This window comes from Carassius gibelio, chromosome A5 (assembly GCF_023724105.1).
Source record: "Carassius gibelio isolate Cgi1373 ecotype wild population from Czech Republic chromosome A5, carGib1.2-hapl.c, whole genome shotgun sequence".
Classification (NCBI taxonomy): Eukaryota; Metazoa; Chordata; class Actinopteri; order Cypriniformes; family Cyprinidae; genus Carassius; species Carassius gibelio.
In genome coordinates, this window is record NC_068375.1 from 38,252,211 (window position 1) to 38,270,805 (window position 18,595).

At 36.4% G+C, this 18,595-nt stretch overlaps 2 protein-coding genes across 3 annotated transcripts in view; both read left to right on the top strand.

Moving 5' to 3' along the window:
* Positions 1–7,864, top strand: part of LOC128014883 (gametogenetin-binding protein 2) — a 9,554-nt gene extending 1,690 nt beyond the window's left edge. The window contains exons 3-14 of one of the 2 annotated variants that reach the window (XM_052598575.1): positions 478–558; positions 707–960; positions 1,287–1,385; positions 2,042–2,155; positions 2,246–2,455; positions 2,565–2,739; positions 3,881–4,063; positions 4,709–4,832; positions 4,931–5,056; positions 5,242–5,372; positions 5,772–5,996; positions 7,126–7,864. In XM_052598575.1, coding sequence (XP_052454535.1) covers positions 478–558; positions 707–960; positions 1,287–1,385; positions 2,042–2,155; positions 2,246–2,455; positions 2,565–2,739; positions 3,881–4,063; positions 4,709–4,832; positions 4,931–5,056; positions 5,242–5,372; positions 5,772–5,996; positions 7,126–7,302 — 1,899 coding nt within the window. In that variant the 3' untranslated portion in view covers positions 7,303–7,864. Of the gene's footprint in view, positions 1–477; positions 559–706; positions 961–1,286; positions 1,386–2,041; positions 2,156–2,245; positions 2,456–2,564; positions 2,740–3,880; positions 4,064–4,708; positions 4,833–4,930; positions 5,057–5,241; positions 5,397–5,771; positions 5,997–7,125 lie in introns of both variants that reach the window. The other variant, XM_052598574.1, reaches the window with a different exon arrangement.
* An 802-nt stretch (positions 7,865–8,666) lies between these two features.
* LOC128014885 (dehydrogenase/reductase SDR family member 11-like) overlaps positions 8,667–18,595 on the top strand; it is a 50,951-nt gene continuing 41,022 nt past the window's right edge. The window contains exon 1 of the mRNA XM_052598577.1: positions 8,667–8,976. Within this exon, the coding sequence (XP_052454537.1) occupies positions 8,836–8,976 (141 nt within the window). The 5' untranslated portion in view covers positions 8,667–8,835. The remainder of the gene's footprint in view (positions 8,977–18,595) is intronic.

The following is an 18,595-nucleotide window of genomic DNA, read 5'->3' on the forward strand; positions in this document are numbered from 1 at the left end:
AATGTGCCACTTTATGATGTAATAGTGAGGCTAAACCCCGCCTCTTCCTCAGAAGATCAACACTACTGTCTTTTTAGCTCCGCCCACCCATTCGCTCACATAGTGTAAATAACAAGAGACGGACGCAGGGCTATACAGGAATCAAACAATAAAGATGCTTTGAAGACAACAAGATGCTGTTAAGAGCCAATTTGTGGAAAAGCACAGTCTTTGCATCGCCTTCCTTCTGAACGGGGTACAACAGCTCATGACCCTTTTTAAAAATTAGACAATATTGTGTGTGATTTATCCGGCAATTGGTGTATTTTAGCTCCTAATACTATTAAACTGTTTAGAAGTTTGCCTTTGCAGGCACTTTTGTACTAAGCAGTTGCATGTTTCCCTATACATGCTTTACTGAACACAAACTAAAGGCACAGTTTTATAGGAAGAAGCGCTGTGTTATTTTGATGATATCTATGTATGTTTATGTTGTAGATGGTGATGGAGTTTCCTGAAAGTATTCTGGACTTTGATAGCTATCAGATCAACAGTTCACAAATGAAGCAGTTTATTGAGGTAAACAATGACATGTTCATATATGTCTGTGTATTGATATAGATTATCAATTTACCAGCTTGACAGAGAGACTTTAAAAATATATATATAGTCCGACTTTTCTGGCTTCCAGCTTCACCTTCCCCCACCTGTGTTTTTTGTCCACCAGCATCACCGCATGCTGAAGCAGCAGGACCTGAACATGGCGTTGATGGTGATGTCTCGAGAGGTGTTCAGCGCTCTGTCTCAGTCGGTGCCGTGTGTGGGATGCCGGCGCAGCGTGGAGCATCTGTTCTCTCAGCTCACAGACTCTGGGTACTTTGCACTAGATCCGCTCACTGTGGGATCCTCAGGAGTGCTGTCAGTCACACGCGCGTGTCTCACAGACCCCAGGAAGCTCTACACACTCTTCTATGTTCACGGGTAAGAGTTACAGACACTGTTTAGTGTCCGACATTTGCCTCAAACCAACTGAAGTCCGCTTAAAATCTTGTACTTTTTATTAAATGTTTCTGGGCTTATTTGAATGTGAGATTCGCAAGAAAATCTTTCTTTTTTGTAAATTTTCTTCAAGGTAAAATGATGGGCAGGGAAAATATTAACTGTTATGGAAGCTCTTAGGAATGCATTATATTAAGTAAAGGACACGCAGTTTGAATCATTTCGTCTGTTAGTTTGTTTTCCTTTGCTTGTATGATTTAGTTGTGTTTTTCATTTTAATATGTGTGCTTTTTCTTTCCTTGTTGTAGGTCAAAGGTAAACAACATAATTGACTCTATTCCCATGAGTAAAAAGAACAAACGCTGTCAGCTGCACTCTTTAGACACGCACAAACCGAAGCCTTTAGGGTGAGTTAGTAACTTTGTTGTTGTTTTTAATCGTCATGTTACATTTGGTGTTTTTTCTTCTGTGCTTCCTTGACAACATAACCAAACCAAAATTGTTATTATGTAAATGAAGATATGAAAATCTTGGGTGAGTAGTGGTCAGGGTCGGAAATTAATGTGTGCTTGGGGCAAATCTGCCATCAAAATGAACAAAAATGCCTCCCAAATTCAACATAAGGGTTCATATAATGCCTCTACAGAAATAAATTAAATCTATGAAGACATTTGACATTAATAAAATGAATAAAAAATATATTATATATTACAAGAGACCGATAACCAATAAAGACTTTTTGTCGTAATAATACAGTTCCTGTTTTTACTTTTCCATTATATATAGTGCAGTTTTATGTAAAATGAGATCAATTACTTCAATTTCATAACATTATGCAGTTTTTGACCGTGTGAATAAACGTGCCCTGGCAGATTCATTGGTAACAACCTGTACAAAATACATTTTATAAATATATTTTACATTAAAAAACAAATAATATTCATTTAATGATGTAATTATAAAAAATGCACTTACAAAGTGCAATATAAAAATGCCACTGGAAATCAATCCTGGGGTAAAAATGTTACAAGTGACAATATCAGTGGGTTGTTTGGTCCTGCAGGGGCAGCTGGATGGACGTGTGGGAACTGATGTCACAGGAGTGTCGTGATGAAGTGGTTTTGATTGACAGCACCTCTTTACTGGAGACTCTGGAGACATACCTGCACAAACACCGGTGAGAGCTTGTGACCTCAACATATTTCTCTGAATTGGCTCCGAGACAAATGTATTTATTGTTTTTCTCTTTCTGCAACATCATTCTCAGGTTCTGTACGGACTGTAAGAACAAGGTTTTGAGAGCGTATAACATCCTAGTAGGAGATCTGGACTGCAGTAAGGAGAAGGGCTACTGTGCGTCTCTGTATGAGGGGTTACGCTGCTGTCCCCATGAGCACCACATACACGTCTGCTGCGAGACTGATTTCATCGCACACTTACTGGGCCGAGCAGAACCAGAGTTCGCTGGGGGTTATGAGTGAGTGATCCAGTCCTCATGCTGTGTAACGTGCATTAAAGTCACACCATATAATCTACTGGAAGTTAGATAGATATACCTTCATTAAGAGTGTTTGGCTCACTTACAGGCGTCGAGAGAGACACGCGAAGACCATAGATATCGCACAGGAGGAGGTGCTGACGTGTCTAGGAATACATCTGTACGAGCGGCTGCACAGAATCTGGCAGAAGCTACGAGCAGAAGAGCAGACGTGGCAGATGCTCTTCTATCTGGGCATTGATGCGCTCCGCAAAAGCTTCGAGGTAAAGCTCTCATGTGGTGTTCGTGCTGAGAGTCATTTCAATCTTAAATGTTACTTTCTGTCAGTAGGGTATACATCCAAACTAATAAAATCATTAAAAACGATTAGATTTATTTATTCTTCATTAAATTTAGTACTTTAAAAAATTCAGTGTGAAAAATTTGCATCTAATTTTCACCAAATAAAATGCTGTTTAACTTTTTCTTCTATCAGCTAATGATGCTGAGAGAAAACGCACCCGTTGTCTGTTTGCTAAAACCACAAACGCTACTTTCATGCATCTGATATTATCAGATAAACATCACGCTCTTATTTCAAGGTCGTTGTTAATGCTGTGGTTATTTTAACGGTTTACTTTCAGTTCAACAACATTGTTAAAACACATTTATCATTCAATGGAACTGTGTGTATGATTTAGACACTTACATTTCTGCTCCATCCATGCACTAAATACACAGCGTTCGACTGCTCAGGCAACGCCGTCGGTAAGATGCAGAGAGCCATTGACAAACTACAGAATAGAATACAGCTACTTAACTTTAGTATTACTGGCCACGAGTCCTAAGGAGGGATCACACATCAGCTGCGCAGAGACGAACGGAGCACGAGCGCAATCCTGTGACGGTCTCGAGCGGTAATAGAGGAGCACGAACACAGTTCAAGGTCTGCATTAATCCGTGCTTGTAGTAATTTAATGTGTATATATTTTGAAAGCATTGAATCGCTATAGAAATCGCGATTCATTTGATTCTTAGCGTTTTAAATCTATTACTGTCCTAGATTTGGCGATTCACGATTCAAAAGTCATGTTTTAAGATCGATGCATATGCATCGTCAGGGTTTGTAATCGATGCATTGATAAAACGAGCGAATCGGTACACCCCTAATGATTTATGTTGGGAGAGTATTTAAATTAATCACGCAACACGATTTACTGGTATTTGCACCATTGTTTAACACCCGTTTTATTGCATTTATCCTTACGGGAAGTTTTTTTTTTTTTTATGCATTAGAGCCAGAGAACTTTCCACTCCCATCTACACTTTCACACTAATTTTCCCTGTTTAGTAAACCTGGCCCTTAATTCCTACTGTGTCGTGTATTTTAATGTGCTCACTTGATTTGTGTTAAATGATGTGCAGATGGCGGTGGAGAGGGTTCAGGGCATCAGCCGGCTGGAGCAGCTCTGTGAGGAGCTCTCAGAAGAGGAGAGAGCCAAAGAACTCAAACAGGAGAAGAAGAGACAAAAACGCAAGAACAGACGCAAAAACAAGTGTGGCTTCGAACAAGAGGCGGAGGGGGAAAAGGATAAAAGTCTTGATGAGGTAATGAGTGATCTAATGTGTGTCTGTTCCTCTCCTTCACTTCGTCTTCTCTAATAGCACTGTTTATTGTACTGCCTGAAGTACTTTTTTTGCATGAAACTATAGAATCTGTCAGCTGAATCAGACTGAAAAGCCTTCATGTAAACAATTTGCTCTTGAAAGGGAGTGGTTTAATCCTTTTCTAATACGATCGAGATCGCATGTAAGCACTTGATTGGTTTGCAAACCAAAAATGGAAGTGTTCAGTGTCACATGGTCCTTCAGAAATCATTGTAATATGCTAATTTCTGATTATTATCAGTGTTGAAAACCGTTTTTTATTCTTTATGTATATATTCTTTCAGGGATAGAACAGCATTATTATGAAATAGAATTATTTTGTAACATTGTAAATGTATTTGTTGTTACTTTTGATAACATTTTTATAAATAAATTTAAATAAAAGTGGAATTTTAATTGTATAAAATAATGTGGCTTTCATTTCAGCTAACTCTATTGAATGTAAGATGTATATATGTACAGTAAAACATTAAAAAACATTGCAAGTGAAAATTGTTCTGTCAAGCTGCTAAAAAAACAGTTTTTTGCTACTCAACGCTGTTCTTGAATTGGTCTTTCTCCGTCACCCTCATTCTCTTTGCTCAGGGTTCGTCTGAGTCTGTGGACGGCGGCTGTAAGTCGTGTGGCAGTGGAGAGGTCATCATCACCAGCCAGAGTTCATCCTGCACCTGCACCGCCTCCATCCTGCATTCCCCCAAAACCAAGAAAGGTAAAGACAGCTTTTCTTATTCTTTAATAATGGAATCATGCATGCGAGTTACCCAGAATGCACCTGACTGTCGAGTTTGTGTCTGTTCGTTCCTCTAGCCCTGCTGCCTCACAGTAACGGCAGTGACTGTGGCTACTGCTCTAGTTTGGAGGGCAGCGAGACGGGATCCAGAGAGGGCTCAGACGTGGCCTGCACCGAGGGCATGTGCAACCATGAGGAAACGGGTATGGAAATACATTCGGTGACGATTTGTCAATCTCCAGGTCTATAGTGACTTAAGGCGACTGATTAAAGCCAGCCAATCAGATTTAAGCTTGCTGTTTTACAAAAGCTCCTGACATTTTTATGTGTAGTCCGGATCACGTATAGAGGATTCCTTGATAATGATCATATTTATGTGTATCATCAGGTGAATACCCGTGTAGTCATCGCTGCTTGGAGGAGAAGGAAGAGGACGCTGTGGACAGCTGTGTGGAGTGCTGGGCTAACTCTGAAGACAACACAAAGGGCAAAAACAAAAAGAAGAAAAGAAAAAACAAGGCGGCACTTTGCAGGAGTGAGCATGTGAGTTCCCAGCTGTTTTGGACAAAGTAGCCAATAACTTTTTTTGTACGGGCTGCTTTGAATTCTTTTTATTAGTTGCTTTCAATATGTTTCTCAGATAATTTGATCGTGTTGAACAACATATGACTTTCTATATGTATTTTTATTCAACTTAACATAACACATTACATTACAAATAATAATTAGAACCGGTGTGTGTGTGTGTGTGTGTGTGTGTTTATATATACACAAGCATTGACACTGGTATCCAATTCAACAACAATCAAAACTTTAAAGCTAAAATGTATGAAATGACTTACTATCCAAATATTTCAGATATTTTTGGGGATGCATGTCGTCAAGGCACTGGTTGTGATCTTTTCTTGTCTCTCGTAGGGATCTGAAGCAGATCGCAGTAGCAGAGGATCTGGATCTGCTGCTGTTCACGAGTCTCCCTTCCCTTCACCGCATCTGTGCAAAAGCAAAGTAGCTCCGTGCTGTGAATCCTGTGAGAGCTTCACTCCTCGTGTGAGCAGCAGCAGACACTTCCACAGTCAGCTCGTCTCACCGGACACCTGCACACAGGAGAACAGCTGTGCCAAAAGCCTGATGGAGTTACTGGTGAGTCTGATACCACCTGTGAACCAGTGTTATTTTAATATTATTTATACACCAATATAATCGCTATGGACTGATACTGCATTGTTTTTTTGTTTACCAGATTTAGCACTGCCTTAAGGTCACTTATTTTTACCAATCAAATGTACATTTTTTTCACCTAACAAAATGTGTACCCAAAATGTGTTATTCAGTTGCTGATTTGTCATCTAACCTAGTTTATTATATATTTGTTTTCTCTGCAATTAAGTAATGTATTTCATGAGTTTTGTTTAACACATAAGAGTGATCATCACTTAAAACCTTTACTGGTACATCCCTACTTTTCAATTTTCAGTTCATTTTAGCTTATGTTTTAGTAGTTTTATTATATGCTTTTGACACATTCATTTAGCGATTTCTTTTTTTAATATCTCCATATAGCATTAATTTTTTATAATTTTAGTACTTAAGGTTTTTTTAGGACACTTTTGAGTTAGATTTCAAGGCAACAATTTATGTTTTAGTAATTAGTTTTTGAGCTTTTTAAAAGTCCATATAGCTGTCATTTTTATTTTAGTTATAGTAATTTAAGAAATTTTAGTTTGACAGTTCCTAAACATCATTTTCTTTTTCTTTTTTTCAGTTAGTCTCTCAGGTATAAGCTGCCTCCTTAAAGGAACAAAAATTTACAGATAATGTACTCACCCCCTTGTCATCCAAGATGTTCATGTCGGTCTGTCTTTATTTCTTCAGTCGTAAAGAAATTGTTTTTTGAGCAAATCTTTTCAAGGATTTCGCTCCATAACAATGGACTTCAGTTTGAACTTCCAAAATGCAGTTTAAATGCAGTTTCAAAGGATTTTTAATGATCCCAGTCAAGGAAGAAGAGTCTTATCTAAATAAAAAAAAAAGAAAATTTATATACTTTTTAACCTCAAACACTCGTCTTGTCTAGCTCTGCATGAACTGTTTAATGTCGAAGAACTCCCATCTCATTTTCTCCTCCAACTACATAATTGTAATTATTGTCATAAAAGAAGGACATTATCTCCTTTGTCTACCTCTAATAGATTGATGCACTCAATAGACTGTAGAACAGTGATCGCCTGATGATCAGTGATTTTTAAAGTGTGATTTTCTTTGTGCACAGAATGAATCTGAAGTGACTTCAGATGAAGAGACCTGTCTGACGCAGGACGAGATCCAGTCGTTTGTCGAGAACAACAAAACCTTCTACCGCACACGAGACCAGTACAGACAGCACCTTAAAGATCGCTTCACCAAATACTGCCGCGGCGAGTGGCTGCCGGCCACCAGCGTCAACTAGACTCACACACACTAACTCACACTTATTTTTATAGAGCGTCAAAACACTCATGATCACTGCTGCATTGAGTTTAGAAATACCAAACGGGTAAGAGAATCAGTTTCAGCGCTGTATTTGATGATGTTCATGTTTGTTAGGTAACGTTTCACATCTTTTGTATCTATATACACATCTTCCCCTTATGGCCCCTCCTCTTTCACTCTTTCTCAACCAATCACAGCTGGCTTTATTTTTCCTTTCTCTCTTGACACTGATAAGGGAGCAGGTCATTAGGAACACAGCTGTTAAATGGATCCTGGAGCTTGCAGGCCTTGGCTGTAGGGTTAGGTGTTGGTAGTCTTAATGTATTGTTTGTTATATATTTCTATCTTTTTTTTTTTTTCATTAACTGTGACCGTCTTAGTGGCAAGAATTGTACTGATGAATGTGTACAGAAATAAATATCTGAATAAAATGATTTTACTGGGAGATGAAAACATCCATTTATGAAGTGACTGGATGTGATGTTGAAAGCAATGTGCGAAATTTACAAAATAAAGAATATTTATTAATATGCATCAGATTTGAAAGTTTTCTGTGTGTAATTGGGTTTCATAAACATGTTAGCATATAGAAATGGCTTATGTTCATATAAAGGTTGCAAACAAAAAAGAAAAAAACCTTTAAAAGATCTCATGTTAATAACCTCATTTTATCATCATAAGGCTTGTTAAATGTCAAAAATATAGTCAGTCATCACTAGATGGTGTGTTTTTCAGCTTTTTCCTCCTCATGCTTAAAGTACAGATAATCATAGTGAGCTAAGAGATAACTGAAAGCTAAAAAAAATAAGTTCTAGTGACCATAATAAGAATAACTTGAGTTACTAAAACCACAAGAAATGAAATAAATGTAAAATTAAATTGTTACAACTTATTTTATCTCAGCTTTATCAGCTAAATCAATAGCAATAAATAACATTTTTGCATAATTAAAGCCCTAAATATACAAATAAAAAATAATAAACTATTAATAAAAACGATAAAAAATATCCCAATGATGTTAAAAAATATTGCACTTTTTAAATTTGATATTTCTGGTTGCATGCTTGTTTTGGTTTTTATAATTGCCTCCTCCAGCACCTTTCATTTAACCATAAGTATTTTTTGAGTGGTTTATACAAATTTTCAATAATACAGCGTTTGTTTACAGTATCAATTTAGGAGTAGAAACACCGTGCAGGCGGCAACAGCAACCTAAATCTCTGTCTTTGTTGTTGTTGGGTTTTTTTCTTCTTATCTCCGCCGCCGTTAATAATTAATCGCGGTTTCTGCGAGGGTGGGATCCGTGTGTGTCGAGCTGTTCCTGGGTGTTAACCGCAGAAGATCAGGGAGGGCTGGAGTGATTTGATCCCGCCTTTAACACGTTCACTGATCCCAGTCTGACTCGGCGATATTCCTGCACGCGCGCTGCACTTCTGATCCGCTGATACATTGTTTCAGTCCGGCGCGGATTAGAACTCTCAGTGTTACATTGTGACATCGCGCGCCTTTGATGGTGATGATGCAGCGCTGGAAGGGGAGAGTCGCGCTGGTCACCGGAGCGTCTGTCGGGATCGGAGCAGCGGTGGCTCGCGCTCTCGTCCAGCACGGCATGAAGGTGGTCGGCTGCGCGCGGAACGTGGACAAGATCGAGGTAAGCGACGGTCAGACGAGCTCTAAAACAGATTGTGAGCGCTCAAGGGCCTCAGCGCTGCTTGTGTTAGCTCAGTGCATCCCGAGTCAGTCAAGTGCTTTTCCTCAGGAGACAGACAGTTCGTGCTTTATTTAGAAGTTGGGTGTTCAGTTCATTTGGAGAAATGACAGCTCAGCTACAATCGACCTGTTACAGTGATTGATCGCGTGTGAAGTATTGATAGGTTTCGCCCCGCCCACTTTACACTACAATACAAAATCACACTACTGTACATATTGCATTCAGTTCAATACGTTTTTACATAATTTCATAAGCCTAGACGAGTTTAACTCTGGTTTTTGTTGTATTGCATAATGTTGAATATACTGCTATTTGGGTTTAGAAGTATTTTACTCAAAAGTGAGAATTCTGTCACTGTTTTCTCCACATTTTAAACTCGCACACAAGAGTAGAATGATTCGTATTCTTCAAAACATCTCCTCTTGTCTTTCACAGAAGGGAGCTTTGAACAACACGACAATGGGTAAATGACACTATTTAGAAATTATGGGTGCAACACAAGCACTGATTGTAGAGTAAGTGTGACTTTAAGAAGGACCAGAAGAATTGTGTTGATCAGAGAGCTTCTCACTTCAACATTCCTCAAACCTTGCTCATAAGCTGTCAATCAATCAATCATGTCTTGTCAGTCATTGATGAGATTTTTCCACCCTGCCCTTGAGTAAAAGACTCCACCAAACTCTCACAACAAACTGAATTTTTATATATATATATATATAAAACATGTATTATATTGTTATATCTTTAATTATAACTATTTATATGTTAATTGGTTTATACTTCATATGTATTATATATTACATAACAATATATTAAATACAATTATTATATACAAATTGTATTTATTATATTATTAAGTATCTATCCATCTTAGATTATAAGATAGTAAATACAAAATATATGTATGTATATTAATATCATTTTTGTTAATATTATATATTTAATTTTTTTAAATATTTTATATGTTTTTATTCTAATATTTCTAATATTTTTGTGTATGATTATATTAGCTATTTTTTGTATTTATTACATTGATAATTATATTATAAATTGTTTTGTGCCAGTGAAGGATTCATTCATTTTGAAACATATTTAAATGCTGTTTTTCTTGGGGACTGGAGGTTTTCTGTCTGGACAAGTGTAATGTATGATTACACTGTGCCAGATTTATAAAACAATAGCTGCTGAAATGTACTGCTGTAAAGATAAATGTGGAAGCTCATAATGAGCTGTTATTGCAGCTTAGATTGAATGAACTGTCTCTTTACACAGGCAAGGAAGTCACAAGTTACAGTGTTTTTATAGATGGTATCAAGATTTATTCAGGAAGATAAGGACAAATTTGAAGTGCTGCTTTTTTCTCTTTTTTTTACGAAACAAATGCTTTATTTCCTCACTGCTGGTTTATAAAATGACTTCAAGTGTTGTGCTCTTTGTTTGTCTGTCTGAACAGTGCAGACCATTCATAATGTGTGTTATGAAGGACAAAGGTTGAAGGTTATGGCCTGGTAAAAGCTGCTCAGATTTACTGCAGCACTTTAAAGCTTTGATTTTCCCGATTAGTAAATGTTTCATTCCTGGAAATAACTCTTGTGTCATTTTGACAGTCTGTCAGTGTGTGTACATGTAGACCGTCATTGAAGAGCAGACTCGAGGCTCTTTTCAGGTTTATCAACAACAAAGATAAAGATACAGTAAGTGGATATTTTATGAGATCCGTATCTGCATAGTGAAACGAGAGTCAAGGCGAGCTTTGTCCATCCGATCAGGAGGCTCCACTCTAATTGTGTTTTTGGCTGTGCTTGTGTGTGTGTGTTTGGGACTGTCCCTCAAGAATATAAACATTCACACACAGCAGCCTGATGCTTTGCATGGATGTAAAACAAAAGTGTTGTCACCGTAAGCCCTGCCTTTGTATTCCAACTTATCAGAAGGTGTGTGTGTGTGTGTGTGTAAAATGTTAAATATTTTACCTATGTGCCAGCTTTCATAATAGATGGCCTCAGGGCATTATTTATTTATTTAGTGATTTATTTCGTTATTTTTAATTTGAGCCAAAATTTTGAACGATTTTTGCGATACACTGCTGGCGATACGCAGTGTAAATAGCTGTAATTTATTTATTTAAAGAAGATTTGAGTAATGCCTTTTTAGTTACTTCCTAAAGTTGTTACCATCACCACTGTTAGAAATAGCAGCATCAGACTCTATTAATACATCTGATTAATGGTGCTTTTCAACACCACTATACATAAGCTACAGGACTCCAGAGAATGGATTGGTGTACAGTATGTACAGTAGTTACACTACAGCCCAGTCCAGTCGGATAACAGTCTGTTCCATTAATACTACAACTCCCTCTCCACCCATACTGCTGGACGAGCATTTGTGTCTGTGTTTGGACTGATGGTTTGATGCTCCAACATCTTGATCACTCTCCTTCATTTGCTTTCAGTTGGATGTATCTAAATCAATATCTTGATTTAGGCTGAATCTGCAGCAGTGGTGAGTGTGTCGTTCACTTGTCCTTCAAGCTCAGTCGATTCCCAGAAAACAAGTGGTGTGTGACACAGTGCATGCAGGCCCTCCGCTGGTGTCATGATCTGTACATCACGCATGGAATCCGTAAGCTGCAATATTCCGCTGACCTTGGCAGCACTGACTGTTTTGTTGTGATCATGTGATCAAGGCTCAACACAGCACTGCACATTTTGTTTGTCTGCCTTACACATCTAATCAAGAAACTAGGGATGCACGATAATATCGGCACAACATCGGTATCGGCCGATAAAAGCTTAAAATGACCATCATCGGTATCGGCCGATATGAATATTTCTGCTGATGAGCCAAACCGATATTCTCCAAGTGAAATAATTAACCTGTTTTTCAGATGTGAATGTCTGTCTACATTTGTAAAATAATAAATTTATGGTAGAATCAGTACAGAAGAGATACATGGATTTCTCTTCAGTAAAATTAAAGTTTAAATATATCAGGCGAAAAATGTGTATATATATCGATATCGGTATCTGCATCGGCCAAAATTATTTTGAAAATATCGACATATCGAATATCGGCCAAAATCCAATATTGTGCATTCCTACAAGAAACACAAATGAGAGTCACATCAACCAAACGTGTTCTGTTAGAGACTGGATGTTTGCTGAAAATGAGTCTTTTTCATCAGAACAGGTTTGGAGAAATGTAGTATTGCATCACTTGCTCAACAGTGGATCCTCTGCAGTGAATGGGTGCCGTCCAAACAGCAACAGCTGATAAAAACATTACAATAATCCACACCCCTCCACTCCATCAGCTAACATCTTGAGAAGACAAGAGATGCGTGTTTGTAAGAAACAAATTAATCATTAAGATGTCCATTTTCAGCAAGTTTTGGGGTGTTCCTTTAATGAGTAAATGATTGAAACATTACACGGATCTTTGCATTGCATTGCATTAACTACAGATAAGATCAGAAGAGTTTATTCAGGGGTGCTTGGCAAGATCCGCACTAGACTGAAGCACTTTAATCATGACTTTCAGGCAAAGTGACTGGTTTAATCATACTATAGTGACTTTGTGCTCAGCTCTGTGTACTGGCAGATTGTTTCTTAATTTAGTTTAGTTGTATATTTGCACAGGTTATCGATACTCCAAGAATTCATAAAATCTAGTTGAGATTAAGAAATTGATTTGCACATCTTAACAATGATAATGCTTACTCAAACTGTGTTGTTTTATTGGGAAAAGAGTGGTTTGAGTAAAGCAGTTCTACAAATCCTGATCAACACGACACAGCTAGATTTGTTGTGGCTTTGCATGAGCACAAAACTTTAATCAGCGTGTTCATGGGTTTATTCTGTATATTCATGTCTTGTGCTCATATCTATTTTTTGATAATTTTTTACCATCGGGAAAATAAAAAACAAAAGCCTCAATGATTTCAGTGTTTATTGTAACGTTTTATATGAACATTCCATTTTATCGTTTTTATCATGTGAATGTTACTTTTGAATGTTCTCTTGATGTTCTGAAACAAGTAGTAACATTTTTAAAAAACGTCCAACTAAAACCTTTTAGAACAGTTGTTTTTCAAATGCTTTTCTGCTAATCTTTTGAGAACCTTGCTAGAACATTCCGAGAACGTTGCTTGCACAGCAGCATAAGTGTTAATTGATTAAACCAACCTTGATATCTTGAAAGCCATTCCTAGCACTGAATGAAACATCATCACACACTGAAGTGCAAATATCACATGCATGCTTGTGTTAGACAGTGTGATGAATGGGAAATGTCACTGTGCAATGTTGTTATTCCTGTCTGGAAGCTCAGCTTTCTCAAACCACGGTTCCCTGAACTGATCATTCCAGTTGTCAGTTACAGTAATGGATGGCCTTTGTGTATGTTTTGTTGCAACTGAAGCATGCACAACCAAACCAGTTGTGGGCACTTTTATAATGTGTCAGATTGCAAGGGCGAACATCAGACGATGACATCAGCCGCCGTCCATTCATTCATGAGTCAACATCCATCAATCAGCTCTCTTTTCATCTGGCTCTTAAAGGAACAGTTCACTTAGAAATGAGTGATTTAAATATTATATATATAGTTATTTTCATAGTACTACACATTGTTTCAAAAGAGCTTCTAATTTTAATATCTTCGTAATAGTTCATTATAATTGCATTTAGCAGACTGTAGAGCAAATTAACTCTTTTATTATCATGTTGTTTCAAACTCGTATGCATTTATTATTTCTGTTAAACAAGGATAATATTTTAACATTTACTCAGCTATTTTCCAGTTTGAAAATTGTAATTTCCATGCTTGCGTCCTCAAAGAAAATGAATACATAAAATCTAATGTCATGCAAAAAAAAGAAAAGAAAAAAAAAATTATATATTGTGTTTAAATCATTAAATTTTAGTTCTAAAATATTTTGTCTGCATGAAATTGATCTTTGTGGAGCAGGTCTAGGCACTTTTTTAATCTGCTTTTGTATGCAGCAGGAACAATTTAGTAATTTTTGTTGTTGTTGTTGTTGCATGAATGAAAGAAGGATTGGAGTGACACAATTCTGATAATTTCTACAGAGAAGTAAAGCCAGTGAACTGCAGTGTGAACTCTGCTCTATCAGATCTGAGAAAAGCACTAAGCGCTGCCTCAGTCGTCAGATTTAAAGCCATGTTTCACGGCTCTCGTAAAAGGCACTTAATCAGACCTCAAATAGCCTTCACAGACTCTCAGTGGTCTTCCGGGGGCCGAGGATCGAGACGCTGCACATAATTCATTCTGTCGTCTTGGCAGGAGGCTCATTGTATTTGTTTAAGCGTGTCACTGCGGTGCCTTCAGACGGACCGGACTCTTTTAGTTTTGCTTCTGTTGAGATCTCTGGGCTGTTTGCCAGCCGAAGTTTGAGGAAATAGGGTTTTTCCCCACTGTGCTTGGAAATGGATTGTGCTACATTCATTCACACTTGCTGATGTACACTTGCCATGCTTTTGCTCTTCAGCTCTGTTTCAAAATCTAGTGAGCTGCCTACTTAGAAAGCATTATAAGACCTCATAGCGTCACTATGCAGACACAATGCTGTATACCCCTCAAAAGTTTTTCAGCGTTTATGAATGAAGTCTCTTCTGCTCACCAAGGCTGCATTTAAAATGTAAAATGTTATGCATACCTGTGATGCTCTGCTGTATTTTCAGCATCATTCCTCCAGTCTTCAATGTCACATGATCTTCAGAAATCAGAATAATATGCTGATCTGCTGCTCAAGAAACATTTCTGATTATTATAATTGTTGAAAACAATAAGAAATATTTTTTTTATGGAATCCGAGATTTTATTTTCAGGATTTTTTTGATGAATAGAACATTCAAAAGAACAGTGTTTATTTGAAATAGAAACCTTTTGTAACATGATAAACTGTCACTTTTGATCAATTGAATGTATCCTTGCTATAAAAGCATTCATTTCGTAAAAGAAACTATTTAGCTCTGCACATTTCACCTCAGTACTGTGATTAACACACATAAATCAACTCATAAAATACTGAAAGTGCACTGACCACACAGCACATATTGTGCCTGCTGGTTAAGTTGGGCTTATTGAGACTAGATGCGTTGATTCAGCAGTCTCAGATCTATTGGATTTCACAGAGAGAAGCTAAAGAAAGCGAGAGAGCTGTGTATGAGACACCCAGCATGGAAAACAGCTCCAATACTGCAACACAAACAAAACATGTAGCTCACACATGACATGAACATACAAAGTGCTTTAAAGGGTTATTTCTATACTTATTCTACACTTGCATAGTCTTTTTTATCAGTGCAAACATCATATGTCAAACTTTGCATTAAAAACATGTAGCACATCCCTTGCTGTTATATAAAATCATAAATTTAAAAGTGCAGCTGTGCAGAACAATAACAGTACACAAGCATCTATGGGTCATGAAACTTCAGCACAAACAAATATGAATTAAAACACTGTTTTCACTGGAACTGTAATTTCCTTCCTAAATTAAAAGGCATATTTATGATGTACATTTCTTTCAGCTTGAACTTCCCAACATTTGGCCAAATTAAAATATCGTTCTAGTTCAAATTCCAAAATCATCTTAGATGACCTTATAAGACTTCATAGCTTCAATGCAGACACAAAGCTTCAAAACTAATTCAGGAATATTTGTAGATGTTTTATAGAAGTCTCCTCTGCTCAACGCTGCATTTATTTGTCAAAACACTAATATTGTGAATATTATTATTAACCTACAATTCAAAATAAATGTGTTTTCTGTTTGAACGTATTTGTATAACATATAAATGCCTTTACAGTTTTTTTGATTAATCTAATATGTCCTTGCTGTATAAAAGTATAATTTCTTTCATTAAAAAAATGCTATTGACTTTGATCATAATAATATACATTTCTCTCAGCTTGAACCTCTCTGTTATGTAAATCACCAGATCATAAAGCTGAGTCAGGTATCAGAATTTATTTATTTTACAATATTGCATTGCATTTTGTGTTATCTAAAGGTCTTCTAAACGTTTTAGATTTTATTATAAGTTAAAAAGCCACATAACTTCAGAGTTTGTTTGATTATGATACCGTGATGCCAATGGCAGTGTACTGAATCCTGACATGCAGACGCAGATGTGTGTTGTGGCATGAGGTAATGGAAGATACAGAGTCTGCTGCATCCTCCTGAACTCATGCAGAGTGTGATCAGCACTGATTTGGTGAGCGTTTATGCATCATCACCTGATCTATATGATTCCTGTCGTCAGTCAGGTGCTAAAATTGAATAAAAACCCCTCTGTGCCTTACATTAAAAATCACACAAATCATGTGTTATTTTTAATTTCGTCATCACATCTGAATAACAACATTCGTGAGATTTTGTCAGTTGAAACAGATCCGAAGGTAAGGGATCTAAATTTGCGTCTTTATTTAGAAATTTTTTTTTAAAGATAAAATTAGACATTTGGGGTAAGTTGAGCCAACAGAATTAGCACAGAAGGCCCAAAATGGCATGCTATTCTATTTTTTCTTATACTTCTTATAATTAATGAGCTTAATATTTAGTATTTCCGTGAATATGTTTCAGACATCTTCGCGTTTCATTAAAACCTATATAAGACAGTTGAGTAAAATCATTCAGTCGGCATTCATAGTGTTGTTATTTTGACATATCTTCAATTAAAATATGGACAATTAAATATGAAAATATGCATATGCCTCTATATAAGTCATAAAATAAGTTACACTTTCAGATTAATCTCTTGTATTCAGATTTAGCTTGATCTGTATTTGATTATTTAACTGTATTGTCAAAATAGTTTTAAATACAATAGTTGATTTAATATTTTCCGTTAATGACACTATATAAAAATATATAAATATTAATAATACTTAATATCAAATATTATTATAATATATCTAAAGATAAATAAGATTGTTTCCTATAAAATATACAATAGTTTAACCAGGTAGTTGAGGACAGTTTAGGTTTAAATTTTGTGCTATTACACCTCTTTTAGAAAAATGTACTATTTATTTCCTTTAATAACACATTTGTTGATGCACATGCTAATCTTGTATCTAAATATATTACTATTTAAGAGTAAATGCACTTAATTGTTCTTAAGGGTGGCATCTTACCCCTGTATAATGTGTCTGTATGTGTGTTTAGTCACATCCACAGATGCAGCGCATCTAATATTTCTCGTAGAAATGAGCAACAAGAGCTTTATATCGGCTCAGAGGAGGCCTGAGATATGAAAGCAGATGTGAAGGGTCTCCTGAAAGCCACTGTCTCTACACTAAATGACGTGGATGTGTGTGGGTTCATCGAGTGCATGGAGACCCGCTGAGCGAGGGAGAGACACAGCCCTGCAATAAATCAAATGTGATTATGTTTCAGAACAAGACTCAAAGCTTTGCTTATTTCTTACTGAGTGGTTTTTTTCCTCACAGTGAGGTTCTCGTGTAGTTGCATGAAGAAATATGCTGAAAGGCTTTGTGTGGCGTAATCCGTGATTATACTGAGCTGTTGCGTAATGAAACCCCCTCGTGTCGTGAGATGGATTCATCCGTCGGTGGTCAGACGGTCTGAGGACGTGTCGTTTCTTTCTATTACTGCGTGTGAACAGCCCCCTGGAGTCTGATGTCGTGTTTAAAGGCATAAAGCGCTAGAAATGATCAGGATCGTCTAGTATGCAGTACATTCAACCTTTGCAGTTTTCTCCCACCAAAACACTTCAGGTGAAATATAACATGATTATTCTGTGCCTTTAAAACTGACGGAGAGAGAAGTGCTCTATGTGCTGAGTGTGCATGCTAAACATCCTCTGACGGCTCGGTCAATCTTCTTCTGTATCAGCTGGAGGAGATCTACAGAGACTTTTGTAAGGGAAACTGGGACATTGCTTTAAACACACATTTCCCAGGCAAATACTTTCATATCCGTCTCATAGAAAGATCAAATTCATGACATTGTTCATGATATTGCTTTTGGGGATGTTGTGAATCCCTTTTTTATTATAGTGATATTCTGCTAGTGTTATTGTAATATTATAGTTATTTTACTATATAATATTAGTAACTGGGCTTTTGGGATATCTTTTCAGTTTTAAGTTTTTTTGAATAAAAAAAATTTTATATTTATATATATATATATATATATATATATATATATATATATATATATATATATATATATATATTCAAACAAACTTAAAATAAACTATATATATATGGGTTTTTGGGATATCTTTTCAGTTAAATACAGATAAATATTGAACATTGTCAAAAGCACTGAAATATATATATATATATATCAGTGCTTTTGACAATGTTCAATATTTATCTGTATTTATGTATTTGCTCTAATGGCTTAAAATGGTCATTTGTTTTTAGCAAAATTTATTAAAAATGATTAATGCAAGAATCATAGATTTCACTAAATAAATAGGATAAATATTACCATTTAATGATTTATATATATATATTTAAACACTAGGGTTATTAGTGTTAACTAAAATGAAATTAATAA